We start from the raw sequence: 20,994 nt of genomic DNA on the forward strand, positions 1-20,994 counted from the left end.
GGGAGGCCACAAAATAAAAATAATATGAATTAAATTTTTCAGCAAAATGTATTTGTAAAAACAACAGTTGTAAAAAGTACTGCCGATTATATGACAGAGAACCCTTTGACCATTCTCCAGCCCTCTAAAAACACCAGCCCTCTCTCCTCCAACACACACTGCCTGACTGGAGCTGGGCGATTTCATTGGGTGCTCATTGCTCTCTTTGGTGGCATCTTCTAGTGAGGGTCTGCACTAGTTTCTTGTAATTCGGTGGCAGCTGTGACTGGCCGCTCTCTGTGCACCTGGGGCTTCTTTGTGCTCAAGGGGCTCATAAAAGTCTATAATTGGCCTGACCTGGATCTCTGGTTTTAGTACTTCCCTGCCCCTCCACAATCTGCATGTGCTGAGCTCTTGGATGTATCCACCATGTGATTTACTGGTTCGGAATGAACTGGGTAAACTTATGGAAGTCTCTGAATGAGGATGCAGGGTAAAATTAACACTCAATCCCCAGCCTGAGAGTGCCTTGCAAGCGAACAATGCCTTTTAGTGGTGTACCATAAAAGCCCCACAAGGCAACAAGTCAAGTCTACTCCTCCTTTGAATGCCTGGTCTGCAGGTTATCTCCATCTCTCCTGGCCTCTTCTCACTGTTGCCACTACCTACAGGCTGCCTCGGCCAGGCTGCCCTCTTCCTCTCAGAGTGGGCTTACCTCTCCTCCTCCCTCCTCACCTCTACCTCTCAACATCTCCACCTCGGAGACCTGAACATCTACCTGGATGCTACTTGCCCTTCTTCGGGACTCTTTCGCAACCTCTGCGACTCACTCTCTCTCTATTCTTTGTTAGGGAGAATTCTCTTCAAAGGCTAATTTCCCTTACCTATAGAGTCCCCAGCAGCTTTGCTGGATTTGAGGTTTTTTTTTTTTCTCCTGCTAAGAGTGACACTCTTTTCCCCTCTCTTAGGCCGATTGCTAGTGTGTGTTTTAGGCTATCTTGTGTGCTTATGGTCTATGGGGTTTTTCTCACCCTCATAGGAATCATCTTTTTAACATGTGTGTTACACAGCACCCTCAGTGCAGTGTCATAGTGAACCCCAAACATAGACTCCATACCCTGGGACTGACTACTTTCTCCCAGGTCATGTAAAGTGCCCATTGACTTTACTAGTCGATAATTATGAACTAAACCAGTACATCCCATCTTACTATGGAAGTACTGGAAAGGGTTAATAGTTTTTCCCTGGTGTTCATTTTCGAGAGGGTACCGTACAGTCCCTCTCTCAAATGTTTCTGGCTGGTGGCTGTGGTTACTACAGTAAATATTCGATCGCGAATATTTCCCTATGGGATTTTCCCATTGTTCGAGGCTACCACTTTTGCTGACAGCCTCCAACATACCCCCGGTTTATTTTAATATTAACTTTAATCCGGTGGGTTTTTTTTGTCAGAACTTGAATAATATTTCTTTTTGGTGTCTTTCTCTGAAATCCTAACCCAGGTCGGGGATCCTTTGTTCGTCATTTTGGCAGGCTTCTACACAGACACCCTATTCTCGGCACCACTGACTCTGGGGTAGATAGGATGTGTGGGAGGGGGAATAGGCACCCTGGACAGGGTTGCCTACGCAACCCAAGTCGCACTCTGCCCTGATAGGCTGGGGGGTTCTCCCACGAGGAGAGCCACCCCACTGTGTGAGTGACAGCTAGGCTGTATGAATGGGGGTCTTGCTGCATAAAAGCAGGGTCCTGAGGACAGGAGGACAAGACGTCGCCACGAACTAGAAACCCGAAGAGGAGAGAAGCTGAAAACATCTGCAATGACTGGACCACCGGTGAAGCCCTGCTGCAGATCCTCACCACTTTTCTCCAACGACTCTAGAAGATCTTCGCCTGCAAGAGTCTTCTTCCCTTGAGCTGGTGGGGCCAACCAGTTCACCAATCGCCTTTCAGGACCTGCCTCGGTCGAATCGCCAGTGTCCTGCACTCGGAGACCGGATAGCCAGGCACCCATCCACCACAAGCGCAATTTAAAGGAGCGTACCTTTTATTTGTTTTGGCAGCACCGCGGCTGGCTTCATCCATGGGCAGTGCAGTAACTCGAACCTTCATCCACAACGAGAGCCTCTGCTGGATCTCCCAAACTGCAGGAACTACCGCCACCGCAGGAGCCTCTTCCACTTTCAAGGTATTGTTCCGCCAGGCCTCCCGTTTCGTTGGGTATCAATAAAGGTGTTTTAAATCCTTTACTTACTTACTGGGTTGGCTGCCCCTATCGTCTAACATTATCTTTTACCTTCTGCAACCACCTTTTCAAAATCGTTAACCAAAGACTTGACTGCAGCTACTAGAACAGTTTGATCCTGGGCACATTGCCCTGTACCACTGACTCTGGCACGGACCTCTTGACTCTGGCTAAATAGGTTAGAACTGCCTTGTCTAGATTGCTTTTCACCTAGAAATGTGTTGGTGCACCCAACTCTTATAACCACCTTTTTCCACCTTTTTCCTTCCCCTTTTTAATATTGTGAAGTGCCATTTTGCTCAGTTCTCACCTCAGTATTGCATATGCTAACGTACTGCCTTGCCTAACTTGTTCACAATCTACTTGGGAAGTGTTGCTGGTGTGTTAAAGAGTCTAAACCTATATAACTTGCCCTTTTCCTGTCTTTTGAGAAATTGAGTGCCATTTCTGCTTGGTTTACACTGTGCCGGTTTGCTCAGTTTTCACTCTTGCACAAACTTGTCTACATTTTAAATAGGGAGTTGTGTATACTTTTCTTGACTGTTTTAACTTGCTTTATTATAATAGCGATTTGTGTGTGAACATCAGAGTGTGTAAAATAAATATATATATATATATATATATATTGTTTTTGATACAAAGCTTTGGTCAGTGTTTCCTTGTTCCATAGTATTGTATCCCTATTGTGTAAATCCTGAATATTGCTCATCTCCCTAAATCTTTGTGGTACAGACTGATACCAAAGGGGATTTATTGCATATACCTGTAGTCTTAATCCTCTGTAGTGCTCCCTAAGGGAACGGCACAGGATTCTGCCTAACATTCTTCCCTCTGGCCTGACTCACTCTGCAGGGCACACACTGGATGTTATGATCTCCTCGGACGACCTCCTCTCTAACCCTTTTACCACTCCTCTCTCTTGGACTGATCACTTCCTCCTTTCCTCCCACCTCTCTCTCTCTCCACCTCTAAGGCCAATGAGACCCCATCACTGCCACCTACCTTCTCGGTCATCCAACCCATGAAGAGTATGTCAGTTGAGGCTTTCACGGCTACTTTCTCTCCTCCTTCTGCACCTTTGGCTGACTCACACCCCGACACTGTCCTATCCAACCTTCATCTTTCTATCTCCAACACTCTTGATGTCTTTGCCCCGGTCATGAGGATCCGCTTGAAGCCCAAATTCAAGTGCATATCTTGGTATGACTCTGACCCCGTCACGCTTAAACGCAAGTGCAGGGTGGCTGAGAAGAAGCGGAGGGCAACAGGGGCACCCTCTGACAAACTTGCCTGCCACCTGCTCCAAAGGCAATACAGACTCTGTCCTCGCCAAGAAGAGAGCCCACATCCAAGCCAGCATCTTTGCGGCATCTAACAATTTGTTGCGACTCTACAAAATCTGCAAGGAGCTGGCCAACTCTGCTGCAGTCTTTACCTCTCTAGTTCCCTCCCAGGCCCTCTGCGCGGCCTTGGCTTCTCATTTCATCACTAAAGCTCAAGACATCCTGTCCACCCTTCTTCTACCACCATCCCCTCCTCCATTCCTGGCCCGCCTGTAGCCCTCTCTCCTCCTCCCTTCTCTTCCTTTCCCTTGTTCACCCCCGACGATGTTTCTAGACAAGTTCGATCTATGAAAGTCTTGTCAAAAAAGGTTCTCCACGCCCATTCAGAACCATCAAGGACCACAGACACCCTTGCTCCAGCTATGGCCGATTTCTGTAATCACTCCTTCCCAGTGGAACCTTCGCCTCCCCCTTAAGAACTCCCTTATGAACACCCATCTAAAGAAGCCCTCTGCCGATCCTTCCTCTCCGGCAAACTATCGCCCGATCTCCATCACTCCTTTCCTGGGAAAACTCTTGGAAAAGCTAGTCATCTCCCAGCTTAATCTTCACACTGAATCTGTTGGTTGTCTCCATGACCACCAGTCTGGCTTAAGAGCTGCCAGAAGCGTGGAAACGGCTCTCCTGAATACCCGTGAAGACCTGCTCTCAAACCTTGATTTTAACCTTCCTTCTGTTCTCACACTTCTCGATCTCTCATCTGCTTTTGATATGGTCAACCATGCCATCCTGCCCCCTCAGCTGACCTCCTTTCGCACTGATCGAGCCTCTCAGGTCCAACTGGGGTCTTTCCTCTCTTCTATATTTCTCTCTATTTGTGGTGTTTCTCAGGGGTCTAACCGCTCTCCCTGGCTCTTCAACCACTACCTGGCACCTCTTGCCCACCGCATTGCCACTTTCTGCCCCAACTTTCAGTGTTATACGGATGACACCCAGTTCTCTTTCAGACTCCCTTCAGCCACTTCTTCTCTCATACCAGTCTGCCTGGCCGAAATTCAGGATGGTGTGACGCCAATGATTTCTGCCTTAATGCCAGTAAGACCGAGATCCTCCTCATCGGAACACCAGCTCCCTTCATTCCTCCCTCTCTCTGGCTGGCCCACTCTAGGCCCTCTTCCTGCTCCTGTGAGGCTAAGAACCTTAGGGTCATCTTTGACTCCAAACTCTCCTACTCGCCTCACATCTCTGATGTCTCTAAGAAGTCAAACTATCAGCTGAACCTCCTCAGAGGTACTCTTCCTTTCCTCACTTTCCCCCAGAAGCTCACTGTCTCCAGAGCTCTGGTCCCCTCTAGGCTGGAGTACTGCTGGAGCCTCTTTCTAATTCTTCCTGCTTCTACTCGCCGATCTCTACAACTTATCCAAAACAGGACTGCAAGACTTGCCCTTGGCCTCAAGCCCAGGGATTGTATCTCTCCATCTCTGATATCTCTTCACTGGTGCCCTGTGGCGGCAAGGATCGAGTTCAAGGCCCTTGGCATTGTCCACAAGGGCTGGGAACGCTCTACCTCCGACTCTCACTTCCTCAACATCTCCCCTCTCGAGCCCTCCGCTCATCCACCTCCAACTCTCTGAGGGTCAGTCACTTTTCCAAGCAGAGAGTTGGGGCAGATCTTTCTCTTAGGCTGGGGCCTCCCTCTGGGACAGCCTCCATGCTTCTCTGAAACCTGAGCAGAACCACCTCCAGTTCCGGAAGTAACTCAAGACCTTTCTTTTAGTTTCCACTTTTTCTCTTCCTCTCCTCTGCTGATGCCCTGACTGCCCCACACACAGGCAATCCTCTGAACTTGGACCCAGGCTGCTGCATGTCCAGTTGCCCTGCGCACTGCCTCCTGGCTCCCTCAGCACTTGTGGCCTGTATCTGCAACCCTATAAACCCCCGCTCTGCACTAATAAGCCACCCGCTAGCTGCACTTATTGAGTTACCTGCACTTAGCCACCCATTGGCTGCACTTGATTTACCTGCATCAAAACCCCCCACACCCCCAGCCCCCTGGCACATCTCCCATTCCTCTTCCCTGTGCTTGCACGATCAGAATTACACAAGGCTTAGTAAGATCGTTGTTTTGTCCTCCCTCTGTTTCGCCCTCCTTGTCTTGTCATGCCTAGAAACACTCCTGTACAGGTGCGCTATAAATGCCATATCATATCATAACAATCTTAGCTAGGATATCAGACATTAGAATCAGCCGAGTTCTAGCGCTTCTCAGGGGAGCAAGCATACAGGATGTGCTCTGGCATGACTAATTTCATCTTTACTCCAAATTGCCTTCTTTTCAATCGGTCCATTAACAAAACCGCTCTTCCTTTGAACCAGATTGATCAGCGAAGCAAACCGCACATAGAAATACTGAGCGTTCGTCAGCACGGATGAGACCGAGAACGTGAAAACACTTTTGAAAGAGGCAGCAGATGAGTGAAGGAGGAACCAAAAGAAAACGGAGACCCGTTGATGTTATCCCCGAGAGAAGTAGGTAACGGGAAATGTGGCAGGCCTGGGGAGGAGACAGTAAATCCTCATATGGACATTCATACACGGCCCAGTAACAAAGGTTCACCATTAAGAAGCAGAGAAGTGAATGAACGTCAAGATATGAACATTCATATTCATCCCTGTCAATATACTGGGAAAGTCAGGAAGAAAACTGAGTGGAGTATAATAAATCCTCTGTGAACCAAGATAACCAGGAAATAGCCTTGAGAATAAGAAGAGGAAGAGAAGATATTATCAGAGTACTCTTACTCATCACAGTCAAGCTAACGAAAACATAGGGGTACGAGCAAGAGAAGAAAAGGGGGGAACCCTCAGAGTAATCAGGCTTGTAATAGTCCAGAGTAAAGAAAGCCACAGAGAGGTTGGATAAGACTTCCTTGGGAGGAGGGAAGAACCAGGATTGGAATTCAAGACAAAGAAGAAAGTTATCAGTTAATGAAAGACGACACTGACAAGAGGAGAGATATCAGTATAAATTACAGAGAGCTACCTATTGAGAAACAAGAAGAGCAATTTATTGATAAAAGAACTGAACTAATCAAAGACGTTTCAAGGAACTATTTGAAGATTAGCTAATGAACATAACTTTGCGAAGAGCAAGAACACAGGAGACGGGAGTCATTCTGCTGTCCTTAGTTGTCATTAATAGTAGTGGGGCAGATAGGGTTAGTTGGGACAGTGGATGGATTATATTAGGACAATTCACTGATGACTAATTAGCACCTTAGTTTGTTTTGTTAGATAGGGAATACCCCCATAGCAATAGGGAAAGATAGGTGTTTAACGTATACTTTAATAAAACATACACAGTGAAATGTCATATACCAGTCTTTGTCCTTCTGACCCGCCACAGCAACTAGTTTGAATAGGGAACACTAGTATATATAGAACCGTCCCACATTAAGGCAGTGCGTAGAGGTGGTCAGGTGTGGAAGGCTGTAGAGGGTGCAGGGAGCAAAGTTAAGTACTTGGTTGAGAGGAGCATATTAATAGGAGCGAGTTCCAGGAGGAAGAGGAGGAGGCTGGAGTAGTACAACATGCTAAGGACATGGATGGGCATTAGTGTTATGGTAGAGGGAAAGATGAGGAGGACAGAATTTACAGATGTCAGAAGATGAAGCCTTGCAGAGTAGCAGTGGATGTGATAACATGTTAAAGTTTAAGTTCTCTGTTAAAGAGGACCACCATTTAAACTTAAGGGAGCAAAACAAAGTAGACCATGGGGAGAGGTTTATGGGAAAGGTCAGAAGTAGGAGGCTAGAAGAAAGTAAACTTCATTTTTTTGAGAGTTGAGCATTACGCATCAGTGTCGTCCAGTGTCTGACAGAGAAGAGGTTATAGATACAAGTGGATAGCTCAGTGTCTAAAGAGAGGAAAATTTGCATTTTGTCTGCATAGAGAGAATAAGAGAAGCCGAAAGAAACGTCTTTTGCTGAGCGAATAGGCTTAGTGTGAAGAAGAGAGTACAAAGAACAGAACAATGCTATTGGCCCTTCTAGGCGATGTGCCCCAACATTGTCCCCTTGTGCTTGTTCCACCATGGATCTGTGAGCGAGTGCATCTGCCCTGCCTGACCCCAATCAATTCAAATGGCAATCTTGCACGCAGGCACCACATTGATTGGCCCTTGCTGTCACATTACTCGCACATAAGATTCCTGACCATAGGTGCCCAATGACTTGGCGGTCACATCCAAGGGTTCACAAGCTAGGGGCAAGGTCTGCAGCTTGACCCTGTTGAGGCCTAGAAGGTTCTAGGGCCCTCAAATCTACCAATAGAGCCCTAATACCATTCACTAACCTCCCGACATTTCCATTCGACTAACCTTACTTCCCCTCCCTTCAAAGTTCCATCACCCACATCAACCTCTCAGCAACATAATTCGCTCTCGTTTTTATTTGCTGAATGCGCCAATACTAATGTTGGCTGCCCACTATAGCATTTGGTGACATCTAGTTAACGGATCAGCACTAGAACCCTACGTGGCGTGCTACCAATTGCTGGACAGTGGCTCCATCATTTAAATTTCATTTTGTTACAAGTGGCCCACATCATCAATTTTAAATACCTTTATCGCTGTCTCCCGCTCCTTCACTACGTAATGCATCCCCGACTGCCTCACCCCTGCTGTTAATACTCACAGTCTCCATACCCATCTCACTCCCTAGGATCTCCTCTTCCTTGACTATCCATCCCTCATTTCTTCTACTCCACAATCCCCTGCCTTTTCCATCGCATCTCTGCCTTTCACCCAACCCAGCTATTTATTTAACATTTATAGCTATGTCATGGCATACAGGCTGACTACCTCACTCCAACATCATCTATCCTACTATGCTCCAGTTTTTGCACCCTCTCCATCTCCCCGCCAACTTTCACTAATCATACTTGAGCTCTGGAATGCAGGGTCTATATGCAATCAAACCTTGTTCTACACTCACAACCCATCACTTGATGCCATTGGCATAACCGAAAACTGGATCACCGCTCATGGCTCTATTACCTGTACTTCCATGCACACCGACGCCACCCCTTATTACACACTTTCCATATATCCAAAAAGGGTAGTTGGGCTGGATTCAAGTTTAATCCCTAATTCCCACTTTCCCCATCTGACCTTCTACCAAACTCCTTCGCCTCCCACCCCTCTCACTATCCTGATGTGCAGGCCTCTGGCCTCGCTCAACTCCTTCTCCAATCTTCACCTTCTCATGACCCAATTCCCACTGAGGCCCCATGTGGTACTCCTGGTTGATGCCAACCACTCCAAACTGCCACCTACCAACTCAAAGTTGACTTTCTCTCCTCTCAGACCACTTCCAACTTTTGTCCATAACACCTTTTCTCAAGGCAACACTCTTGACACTTCTGCTCCTCATTTTGCTGACCTAATCGCCCTATTGACACCTCCTCATCAGACCGCCCCCTCCTCCACTTAGGTACCACTCTTCTTCCACTACTCTTCCCCCTCTACAAGTAATCTCACACAGAACTGGTTATGCGCCCTAAGGAAAGGCAACCACTCTTGTGCCTCTGTTGACCAGTTCGCCTCAAAGACTGTAAAGGAACTTTCACCCCTCACTTGTTCCTAAATTTAGTCTCCTTTTTAAGTTTCTCCCGGTTGGGACAGAATTCAATTTCTGAGGGTTTAGTTGTACCATTTTAATATGACCCTAAACATTTTGCTTTTTCCTGTTAGTTTTTCCATCTCTTTGACCTCATTTATGTCAAAGGGACTTCCACTGAACTCCCCAGTATTGCAACCCTTTTTTGATGTGCATAAGGTCTCTAGTGTAAGGGGTGCTTTTTAAGCAGTCAATTTTTCCTCCAGAGTGATTCCGTCACCCTACCTACACTCATGGTGTGGGGTAGCTGCTGTGAGCTGTAATAGACAGGAGCTATAAAGGGGTGACTCGCTGTACAAGGTTTTAAAAGTAAGGTATGGGGGTACCTTAAAACATCCCTCAAAGCTCTTAATCTAACAAGTGATAAGCGCATAGTGACGCAACAAGCCCACACAAAGTCTTAATTGAGTTTTGGCTTCACCAGGGTTGCAAGCAATTTTACCAGATTAGTAGCCCAATGGACCAGTATGGTAGCATTTGGGGGAACTATTGCATTTTTCTAAGTCCTTCTCCCAGGAATGTTGTTTCTGGACATCACTTAGTATGTAGTATCCATGATACAAGCCTAAAATGACTGTTGTGCAAACATGGACTCACCTTGAGCCTGGCCATGCATCCTATGCACCCTTATGGGCAACCAACCATCTTTAACATACCATCTAGAATCTTTTGGACTGGTTTAGACTGGCCCCCAAGTTCAAGTACACATCCAGTGTAGGGGGTCACCTTTGTATCTGGCAGTTTTTCACACCAGCCTGGCTGGCTGCCAAAACCGTTGTGTGCCTGGTGCGAAATGGGTGGGTTGGCTTAAACCATTCCATGAGTGAAGGTGCAGTTCTATGGGAGACGCCATGCAATCCTCAAATCTTGATTCTTAACCTGAACTGATACAGGATTTGCCACATACATGGCTGCAGATTTTTCTAGAACTTGGTTTGCCCATATTGGCTAGGACCGGGTATTTTGCCTTAGTTTTGGTTTCTTCATTTGGCTGCTGGACATTCTCCTTCGGCTGTTACTCGCCCTCATTCCTAGCTGGACTCGATGCACCGTGCTGGGACGGTTTCTGGGCTGTTGTCCTATTGCCTCCCTGTGTTATCATCCTCGATTGAGAGCCTTGAATAGTGAGTCTCTGCTGTCCAGAAGAGTGGTGGGTGCCCGCTTCTCCACCTCTGCTCCTTTCTGGGCTACATAGGGTCTCATCCAATGCTGCCCCAGGGGTGTCATTGGATACCTTTCTGCTGGTTTGCTGCCCTATATTGCCACTGTATCTATCCTAGACCGATTGGTTGAATTCCTCAGTCTTTTAGGTGCTGTCCTCATCGTTACTGCTGCTTCTGGCTGGTTGATTGCCCTCCTGGGAAGGTGGATTCATCTTCTTTTCAGTCATTGTTGGTCCACAGTGCAAGCCTCTGAGTCTTGTGCTTAACTGGTTGTTTGGCTGATCCTAGGCAAGCTCTCTGTATCTGGTGCTGTGAGTACTTTCCCTTGGGTCCTAGTATATTCATAGGATTTCTCATCAAGGGTCCTCTGGGTCCTGGAGCGGTGAGGTGTTCCAGTCCCCCCCTCCCCCCAATAAAGCAGTTTACCAATGGAATCCATGAAACTAATTCCTGCTTGGCTTCCTTCCTTCCTTCTCTGCTTGTCTGACTCTGAAACCTGGGTCTCTGCTTGTCTGGCATTGGTTGGTTGCTCTATTGCGCACACCTAACAGTTGTGCGAACAACAGTTACTTATTGCAGCTCAGTCTATGGACTTGTCCCGTTATTTCTTATGGGGAACTTTTAAATTCCTCCAATTGATTTAAAATCAGCTACTTAACTATAAGTAGAGCATGTTCATCGATTCCCCGTGAGCCCAATAAACTATTTTATATTTGTATGCTTGCCTGTCCAAATAGAACTATTGCTGTTGTTCTGTGTTGACTCATTGTAGCCCTACACAACTCTCACATCCTTCCTGAGACCAAGCGTTGCTGCTCTGCTATCTTATTTGGTTTGCCTAAACTCAGTGTCTTCCCTTTTCACCATAATTGGGTGACTTCTAAAAATCCTCCCCCCAGGACAGATTTTGGAAATCCATTTTAACACTAACATTACCAGTACATTTTGCGATGTCATAGTGGTTTGTGCACCAAAGTATGATGTTGACATCTATAGCCAGCCTTCTCTTTCTACTGTCCTTCTCCAAGCCTACTGTGACATTCTCTGCCCAGACACCTATACCAGGTCCTTTGTGCTGCTTGTTCTACTGTGCTCCACATTATCTGTAAACAGAAACAACAAGAGATTGTAGCAGTGGCTATCTTTTTGGTTCCTGGCCTTGGTGCTCACCTTGCTTCACTTCCACAGTTGCGCGGTCAGCATCACTTTCCCCTTTTGCATCAGTCACCTTCAGGTGAAAGGTGTAGGTTCCTTCAACCAGATTTGCCAGGAAAAGCATTGGATGGTGATCCGAGTTGTTCAACACCTCCTGTTGGTGCCAAAACAGTGCAGTTAGCATCTAAAATGTCAATCCTCCACTTCCCCAAGTACTTCACCCTTCAAAGGACCCCAGAGCACCACTGGACTCTAAAGAACCAGCTTTAGTGCAATCCAATCGTAGCGGCTTACGTTAGTTGGAATTAAGTGCTCGTCATGAGAGCGAAGAGTAGGATTAGTGTGATAGTTTATCTTCGTCCCTGTTCAGGAAAGCTTTTTATGTGCTGATGCATTATTGTCTGTATCGTAAGTGTTGCAACATTCTAATGTTGTGCTTCAGACCCAGACTTGGACACAATTTGTAATTCTCCGGGCAAGCTTCTGCACCGGGAGAAAACTACAGTGGTAACCAGCGCAGTAAAAGCACTCGTTACATTAATGGCAACACCAAAATGAAGCAAACCAATGTGCACAGTGCATGATGGAATATACCAAATCAGGCAGTCGGTTACATAGTCAAGAACCAGAGACTGGAGTGATGATAAATGATAGGCAGTGGCTTTAAATATTAAGGATCCTTTACATTGTGGTTTCACAAAACCTTCTTCATTCTTATGAGTCACTTTTCTAAAAGGCCACAGGTGGTTCAAGTGAGGATCAAAATGAACACAGGTGTGATCAGAATCATTAACACAGAGTTGAAGTATTAAAAGATAATGGAATGAGATTTACTTTCACAGAACTGGAAAGATGAGTGGAGAGCAATAATAAATATGTCATTTCTGCCCTAAGTCAACCGCAAACAGAATGGTTGAAATGATGATGTGGAGTTCTAAAGGGTAGAGACAGATAGCACTTGCATGTGGAATGTAACTCTGGAAGAACGTCTGGTGGTATATAAGCCAACAGTGCGGTGTACCATGGGTGTAGTGCCTTTTGAAGTTTTAAGACCGGGAAACACCATCACAGGAGTGTGTCTTGGTTGTTTGTGAAGAGATTGCAAGGGGGGGCTGAATGCTTGAGAGCAAGGTGTGCCATGTCTCACCACAGTCATAGGTGCGATGAATGCAAAAGTGCCAGGAAGGTAGAAGTGAAGATCTAGGATGTGGGGGAATGCCTTCCAATTATTTTGAAACCTGTACATTTTTCAAAGCCAAAACATTTTTTGGGGGGCAAGCTGCATCATGTATGGAAGGGAGTTGTGCACAAATTGCATGTGTGTAGTAAATGCCACGTGAAGCATAAGGTTTGGATTTCCACCCCTAAAGAAAAAAATGAGAAATTGGAGGTACTATGATTTCAGAAGTTGGAATCTGAAACATCGGGAAAAATTCCAAGACTTTATATGTGTTTTTCCTTAACGTAAAGGGGCAGGTGCAGTAGCTAATTTGACTATGCAGGTCTGTTTGAGAGTGGAGTAAGAGTATGTACTGTGGATGTGTCGTCGGAGGATGTGAAATCTGAATGAGCATAGTTTGACTTTGCAATTGTTGGGAAGAGAGGCACTCTTTGCTGGGATCACCGCCTGCATATTAAATCGACTGGTCGGACTCTACAGTGATACCGGCTTCATAGCAAACCAGTAGTATTCGCTCTTATGACACCTAATGTTTCCTTTTACGCACATCTTTCAGCTGGGCAGCCGCAACAGGATTAACGGGAAATCTTAATACTGCACAGTTCATTGGTGGCATTAAAAAAACTGGCTGCTAACAAAATAATAACTTTCCAAATATTGAAAAGAGTGAGCAAGAAGATAACAATCAAGGCAGCCTTTCAAATTCAACTATATTAAGTAAGTCTGTCTCATTTTGTAACAGCAAATTACTTTCAAGTAGTGTTCGCAGGGTGTAAAATGAGCACCTGCCACTAGGAATTGACTTTTGGCGAGTAAGAAATGGTGTGATGTATGTATGTATAGAATAGAGGTGGCAAGGGACTCTTATGGGTGGCTAGTAGCTGCATCATTTTGCACCCTGCACCATAATGGGCAGATGAACAGGGATTTGAGGAGGATGAAGAGGGCAACATTCTAGAGCGAAAGCCAGATTTAGAGAGAATAAAAACAAAACAGCTCCCCTCTTAACCACAAAGACTGGCCACCCTCATTTCTTGCTATGTGACCGTACAAACCAGCAATTTAGTAAATATAAACTAGTCTAAGATTTATTTTTTTAAATTTCAATTGGTTTCACACATGTTACTGACATGATTTCTATCAGACCCCTGATACTATGAACACACAACCTAAAAAATCAGAAATGTCTACATGCAAAAAAAACGAATCAGTCTCAGTAAATCGGGTTATATTTTAAATTAAATGGTAAAGAACATTCAGAGCTTGTATTAAAGGTAACAGTCAGTTGTGGACTGTGAACACACCTAGAAGCATTAAAACAAGCTTTATAAAAACAAATCCCATGTAAGAGCATCACTCACCCCAGCCGCAGGGCTTCCTTCATCCCGTACCCACATGTAGCTGACAATGCCCTTATCGTCTGAAGACTTAGAGCCATCCAGAACCACGGTGCTCGTGGGAAGGGTGATTACCACATTCCCGGCAATCTTGGCCACAGGAGGTTTGTTCATTTCTAGAATAGAATATTCAAATGAGCTACAGAAAGACCAAAGGAGTAAAAGGAGACATGGCAGGATGGAAAAATGATTGGTTATCCCATTCTGCATTACGGGTTTCAACTCAACATCAATTCAGAAACACTGTCCCGAGATCTCGCTAGTAGGTACATTTATCCACTTTTTAATTTAAATATACATGCACTCTGAGTTTTAATGATATATCAATTGCCTATCTTCCACATTTTTCTTTTTCCCACCATAAAAGCACGTTTAAACTGCTTATTTACAGGCACAAAATGGTCTGTGCCCGTAGTAAAAAGTCAGACAGGTAAAGCGAGCAGAGACACCGGCCACTTCAAAGGAAGGCATGCTGCATCAGTATTGCATCAAGTAGTGTAAGGAAAGTTCACCTTCAGATTATTTTTTCGTGATCAAAGGTTGAGGTACCTCCCATTTTAAAAGATCTTTCTCCCATTTCCATGGATGTGGGAGGGTGTTTTATGACCTTAATGTAGGTCACATGATGGAGAAGGACAAGTTGCACACTTCTAACCTAGGTTCTCCATCCTGGCTAACTTGTCCTTCTGCATCTTGCAATCGTCGTTAATATGCATACACACTAATTGGAACAGCAAGTCCATGCCTACGCCAGGTAGGAGGGGGAAGACAGGACAAGGAAGATCATACTTGCCATTGCTCTCCTATCTGAATAGATTAGAAAGAGATGGTTACCAAACTTGAGCATCCCTAGCAATTGAATCCAAGGAGAAATGTCCCGCAAACATGTGAAATAATGACCGCTTTCAATTGCTGCGTTGTAGACTTCAGAGATCAGACATGCATCAGCAGCTCCTTTTACTTTTGTGGAATAAGCCTCATGTTTGCCTGGAAGGAACTTGTGATGAGGGTAGACATAAGACTCTTTCCCCATAAGGCTACCCGGTCATGGGTGCTTTTTACTCCAAAGTGTGCTGGGGAGTAGGCTGGTGGCAGCTGGATATTTGTTTTGACTACACCGCTGCTGTATTCGGAGCCAAATAGCTTTTTGGGTACAAAGTATTTTCCAAGTACTGAACCTGGCCATTTTATTTTGGGATTCTAGTGCCACTTTTTCGGGCTCTCAAGGGGCCCCCCCCCCATCTTTTCTTGGTTCCTTGATCTCTTTGTGGTGGCCAGAGGGACCTCCCCTGAAGTCCTGTGACCAGTATGTGCCTTTTTACCATATATAGGGTAGTTTTGTATTGTGTTGCCCCTAGGTGTCCAGTACCAGGGGTGCTTCTCAGGTTCTCCATTTTTGCCCTAGGGTGATTGCATCATTCACACAGGTTTTCGGGAGTAGGCTGTTGGTAGATGTTAATTTTGGATGCACCCCTCTGATAGTTTTATATATGTTACTGAAAGCATATCTTTTTTCAGTACATCAGTGTTGTGTATTTTCTATGGATAAGTGTGTGGACTAATTGTACCTTTGCATCAGCCTACTACCCCTCCCTGAGAGTTAAGCCTTGCTACTGGTGCTGATTCATCGCCAGACAGGGGGGGCGCACCTACCAACTGAGGGAATAACTGGAGAGGGCAAAGACACCTCATGGGGGTGAAAACGAGGGAACTCTAGTAGCTGTAGTTATCTCTGTGTGCGCCACACCCGGCATCTGCATCGCCCTCCGCCTCTCCCGGTCTCCGCCTCTCCCGGTCTCCGCCTCTCCCCCTCGCCTGGAGGGGGATACTTGGTGTACAGCACGGCATGAAGTCACGCATAGGTACCGGCATAAGGGTAGGGAAACCACAAGTAAACATATTAGGGAGGACTCCAGGTTGGGCTTCGTCCTGAAGGCCTACACCATACATATTTCCTGTGCACTACAGCCAAGGGATGGTGGGAAGCTGGACCAAAGTTGCTTATCTACAGCAGACCAGAGTCGCAGAGACAGAATAAGGTGACATGATCAAGGCCGGCGAACCATTCTCACGGTTGCTAATGTGAGCTGGGGAAGTTGGCCCAATTCATACACACAACACCACGATTGTTTCACATTGAGCATTAGCCAACAGGCTTGGGAACGGGGAGATGGACTGGAATCGCATGCCTCGGAGAACCAATCAGACGGTAAGTTCCGACGTGCATGGAAAGTAACTACCCCTCACGGAGTACATCATAAAGCTTATGGAGGTCTCGGGACGATAGCTCAGGGGCAACATGCTCGCCTTGGAAGCAAGACAACGTGGAGCAACACAGGTACGATCCCGGGGTCCGCACTTTGAAACCTTGGGTTATTAAGCATGTTATAAATAACCAATTACAAGGTCGCTAACTTTCAGATGCTGTGTGAATGACTCCCTTCCCACTAGTTCAGGGTGTCTCATGCTACATCCGCTGTGGTGCTGACCAATGATAAAGAACCGGAGGTCAGCAAAAATGTTTTTACTAATTGCAAACCGTTTGCGGGAGGAGTGGGAAAGCAATGTGGCGCCACATTGGGAGAAAATGAACTAAGAGGACAGATCTGTTTACTTCAATCACATCTGACTAATGTGCGTTTAGCTAGAAGATAATGACGTATCATAATCAGCAATGTTCGTTAGAACTGCAAAAACAAGAAGCTTTCAATTCAACGGGTATAAAAAGGATATTCACTGTATGCCAGTTTGTCAGCCCTCATCAATCAGTTCCGATCCACTGTTCTGTTTGTTTTGCACTTGCCCAGCTGTAATAAACAGCGTCACTTATTGGCCGGTGTGTGCTCCTTTTTGGACTACCTGTGGTAATTATTTATTACAAGATTGGGGGAACCCTGGTACATTTTTGGAAGGCTCCAGCGAGAATCTCATTTCCCTCAGCTCATTGAAGGTATCTTGGCCACCCTCCCTTGGGGCCCGGGTTCTGCGACCGCAGACCTGAATCTAGCGCATCACAGTGGAGGTCCTGCAGATGCCAAGTTCACGAAGGTCTGCGGTGTCCTGAGCACTGCCCGTGCTCGGAGGGACAGCGAACACACATGGGATGGTTGTGCCGAGGGGATTTGAGGATCCCAAGGACGTGAGTGTAACCATTCAAGGGATACCATTTTAGGGTGTATAGGATGCATCCTCAAGGTGGGAGGACGATCGGCCTTAGTAGTAGTAGTAATTCTTAGCACGTACCACCCTGTAGGGAGTGGACGTGGGAGTGAGCACGCCTGCAGTAGAACAGGTGAGGTGCGTAGTAAGTGGCAGACCCCATTAGACGGGAGATGAGCGTAGCTCCGGCGATTGTATATAGTTGCGTCGTTAGGAGTAGACCGGTGTTCTTTATATTGTTGCCCTGGAGACAAAGAGAGGGACCCGCGTGTGGTAGCTGGTCTCATTCATGTGGTGTTGATTGATAGTGGAGGGATCATCGGAGGGTTACCTCTTGTATAATAGCGCGCTTTGCATTCAATTTTCTGTTTGTTCACCAACATCAAAACAAGGTGAGCCAGTGGAAAGGGCCGTTGCTTATGAATTTGCAGTAAACGGTTGGGCCTGGGGAGAAGGCTGGTGTGAGAGAAAGGGGAAGAGTGAGGAGGTGAGAGTGAATATTGTGGAAAAAGGGGTGTGAAGCGGTTCTAGCATATTGGGACATAGGTGAACGAGAATAGGACGACAGGGGGAAAAGATTGCCTATTCAGACAGCCCCCTCAATCATATGTGCAGAAAATTGCCTCAGTATAGCAATAAAATGTTCAAATATAATTTTCAGTGAGTCCAGGAGACTGCGGGTCAGTGCTTCCATGAGTGTTCCAGGGAGGAACGTTCAATAATAAAATTATAGAAAACATGTTCTCATACTTGTTAATAAAATACAAGGGCGTCAAACGAAAAAGCAGACGGAATATATTGGGGCTCTGGAAACCATACGAAGAAACAAAAGGTGAACAACTGAAAAAAAGAGGGAGAAGGACCAAAGGAAGGGAACGACTCAGTATTTCCCCCCCCACCCTACGGAGTCTATCCAACATTACGACCCACGGCGGGATATACAAACCCACAGCGGAAAAAGACAGGAGATAAAGAAACAACAGAGAAAGAGAGGGACAGAGACATGACAGAAGGAAGGCCCTAGGACGGGGGAGAAAAAGCATCTACCGGACATTGAAAAGAACACACAACTACAGATGGATGCCCTATGTAACGAAGGAGAGAGGGTAATAGAGGAGGAGGTGCAGAGAAAAGCAAAAAGGGAACAAGGGGGAATGGTTGTCAGGGAGAATCAAATTGCAAATAGATGACGGAGAGGAGGAAGAAGAAAAGGAAGAGGAAATAGAGGATGGCAGTGAGGATAGTGCAGCCTCAGACAAGGGAGGAGTAGGGGAAAAATGGAGTGACAGAGATGTTGACGAATGGACCCCAGACAAAGTCACGATAAAAGTAGGGTAATGGGGACAAGAACAAGGCTAATGCCGCTGTTACAAAAAGGAAAAGGGGATGCACATTACGTCCCTTAGACTATGGACCAAGATAATTTAATATGTAGCCTGCCCTTCCTTGTAGCAGGGGCCAGCAAATGGAAACAAACGCTTGAGAATAACTCATCCGGGGTGACACTGGCAGTAGGTGATAAGAAGAGCTTATTTGCAACCATCATAGGGGAACAGGGAGACAAAATATGGGAGCAGGCAGGATACAATGGGGTAACGTTAAACACAAATGCCCATGATGGGGCTCCATTTAACAACTGCCGAGCACACAAGTGGGATGTGCTGAGGAGAATGTACCCCAATAGCTACGATCTAGGGACAATCATGGCACACAAAATGAAGCCAGACAATGATCCTGCAAATTTACATAAAACATGCACAGGATCTCTGGACAGAGGAGACGCGAAAGTTCTGGGACAAGGGCATACCTCTATTTTACCACATATTGGTCAAGGGGCTGCCTGCGGCGGTATAGGCAGCACTAGATACGATTTTGGGAATAGAAGCAATGGGATAGTCGGAAATACAGGCAATAATAGTACATAACTGCAAACAAAAACAAGAGAATGAGAGACAGGCAGCAAACAATGCTGCCAAAGCTGAAAACAAACTGGTACAAAAGAAACTGGCAAAGTACACAATGGAAGGGGCAATGCTTGCGCCCGATACTGCTGCAGAAGTGCCCGCCCACAGGGAGAGTTTCCCATGGAGAATATGCTGCAGCAAGGAAGTTACATGCAGCCGCAATATATGCCACAATGGGGAACCCGCCAACAGGGGAATTCTAGGGTAAACCTCTCTCCACCTCTGCCTCTAGTCCAGGGGCTATGCCCAACCACCCCATCCACTCCAACAAACACTTTGGCTGTAACTAGTACCTTAACTACTGCAAAACCCACCTTTGGTGCACCTACCATCAAAGGAGCACTCAAACACAAGATCACTTTCTGCTCATGCGCTAGGCATATCTGATCTCATATCTACTAACCATCTTGACTTTCGAGCAATAACCGAAACTTGGTTGCACCCAGCCTCAGGGCCTTCCCTGTACCTTGGGATCCCTGAAGACTACACCATTATCAGAGCCGATCGAGATTCCGGCAGAGGCGGTAGGGTGGCTTTCATTTGCGAAAACCCAACTAGGCCTAAGAGAACTCACCAAAGGATGTTTCCCTTCTGGCAAACTTCTTTCAGTTAAACTCCCCTTGTCAGCCTCTCGAACTCTTCTGTTACATCACATGTACCGAACCCCCGGGACCAATATCCTCCTTCGAGGAAGACATTACATTCACCCACTCGCGCAACACTAAACTGAGCTCCAGAATTATATTGTTGGGAGACTTCAATTTAGGATTTCATGACATGAACACCACCAATGCAACAGCGCTAGAGATTACTATCTCACAGCTATGCTTTGAACACCTTGTCACCAGCCCTACACACATCAAAGGAAGAACCTTGGATTGGCTATCAGACTTGAATTTCTCTACCACAATGCTTGCCAACTCACCCTGCGCCTGGTGTGACCATCACTGCATTTTCTTTACCATACAGGACAGCTTGTGTCCTACTCCTAAAGCCATTCTAGTACCACAGGTCTCAACTAGAAATAACCGCAACATTACTGCCGACAATCTCCGGCCCCTACTACAGGCGATTACCATCCCTTCTAAAAGCTTTGATAAGGACCCCTCACTACTCGTAGCCTTGCACAATCACACGCTACTAAAGGCATGAAACAAAATCGTCCCGTTAAAAACAAGAATAGCTAAACCAATAGCCCATCTAAAAGTGGTTCCCTGCTGACTTAAAAGCCTTGATCAGAATCAAAAGAATCACCGAAAATAACTGTAAAAAAATACCTTCTGCCCTCAATAAAGAAAAATGCACAACTGCCGCCACCACCTACAAAGCAGCCATATTAAACACCAAATGAGAGACCTAAAACGAAAGAATACAAAATACCAAATCAGGTTCAAAAGAGCTCTTCACCATCCTCATCCCCAGTTCCACCAACAGAATCTTCCACTAAAGACGCTTCTTGGTGTGCCTAGATCCAAAAAGCCCCGTTAGACGAAACAGCTCTGCTTCAAACCAAAAAAAAGAGGCAAAAAAGCGCAGCTTGACGCTGAACACTAACTTCAACAAGTCTCATGACTCTCAGCCCATACCATTTCATCCATTCCAATTCTCACCAGTCACTACTCAAGAGTTAGAAGACATCATAGCTGGTTTAAAACCTTCTAGATGTCAAGGGGATATTTGCCCAGCTACGGCAATAAAGGAAGTAGCGAAGGATCTCGCGCCATTCATCACATCCATGATTAATGCTTCCTTCGAATCTGGCATAGTCCCTGATCATCTTCAGGAGGCTTG

At 46.1% G+C, this 20,994-nt stretch overlaps 1 protein-coding gene across 1 annotated transcript in view; it reads right to left on the reverse strand.

Annotated features, from left to right (window-relative positions):
* KIAA0319L (KIAA0319 like) overlaps positions 1-20,994 on the reverse strand; it is a 940,271-nt gene that overhangs the window by 114,627 nt on the left and 804,650 nt on the right. Inside the window, exons 14-15 of the mRNA XM_069622595.1 lie at positions 14,045-14,196; positions 11,519-11,657 (exon numbers count right to left, since the gene is read on the reverse strand). Of these exons, the coding sequence (XP_069478696.1) occupies positions 11,519-11,657; positions 14,045-14,196 (291 nt within the window). The remainder of the gene's footprint in view (positions 1-11,518; positions 11,658-14,044; positions 14,197-20,994) is intronic.

Source organism: Ambystoma mexicanum, chromosome 11, assembly GCF_040938575.1.
Source record: "Ambystoma mexicanum isolate Mex_15411 chromosome 11, UKY_AmexF1_1, whole genome shotgun sequence".
NCBI lineage: Eukaryota > Metazoa > Chordata > Amphibia > Caudata > Ambystomatidae > Ambystoma > Ambystoma mexicanum.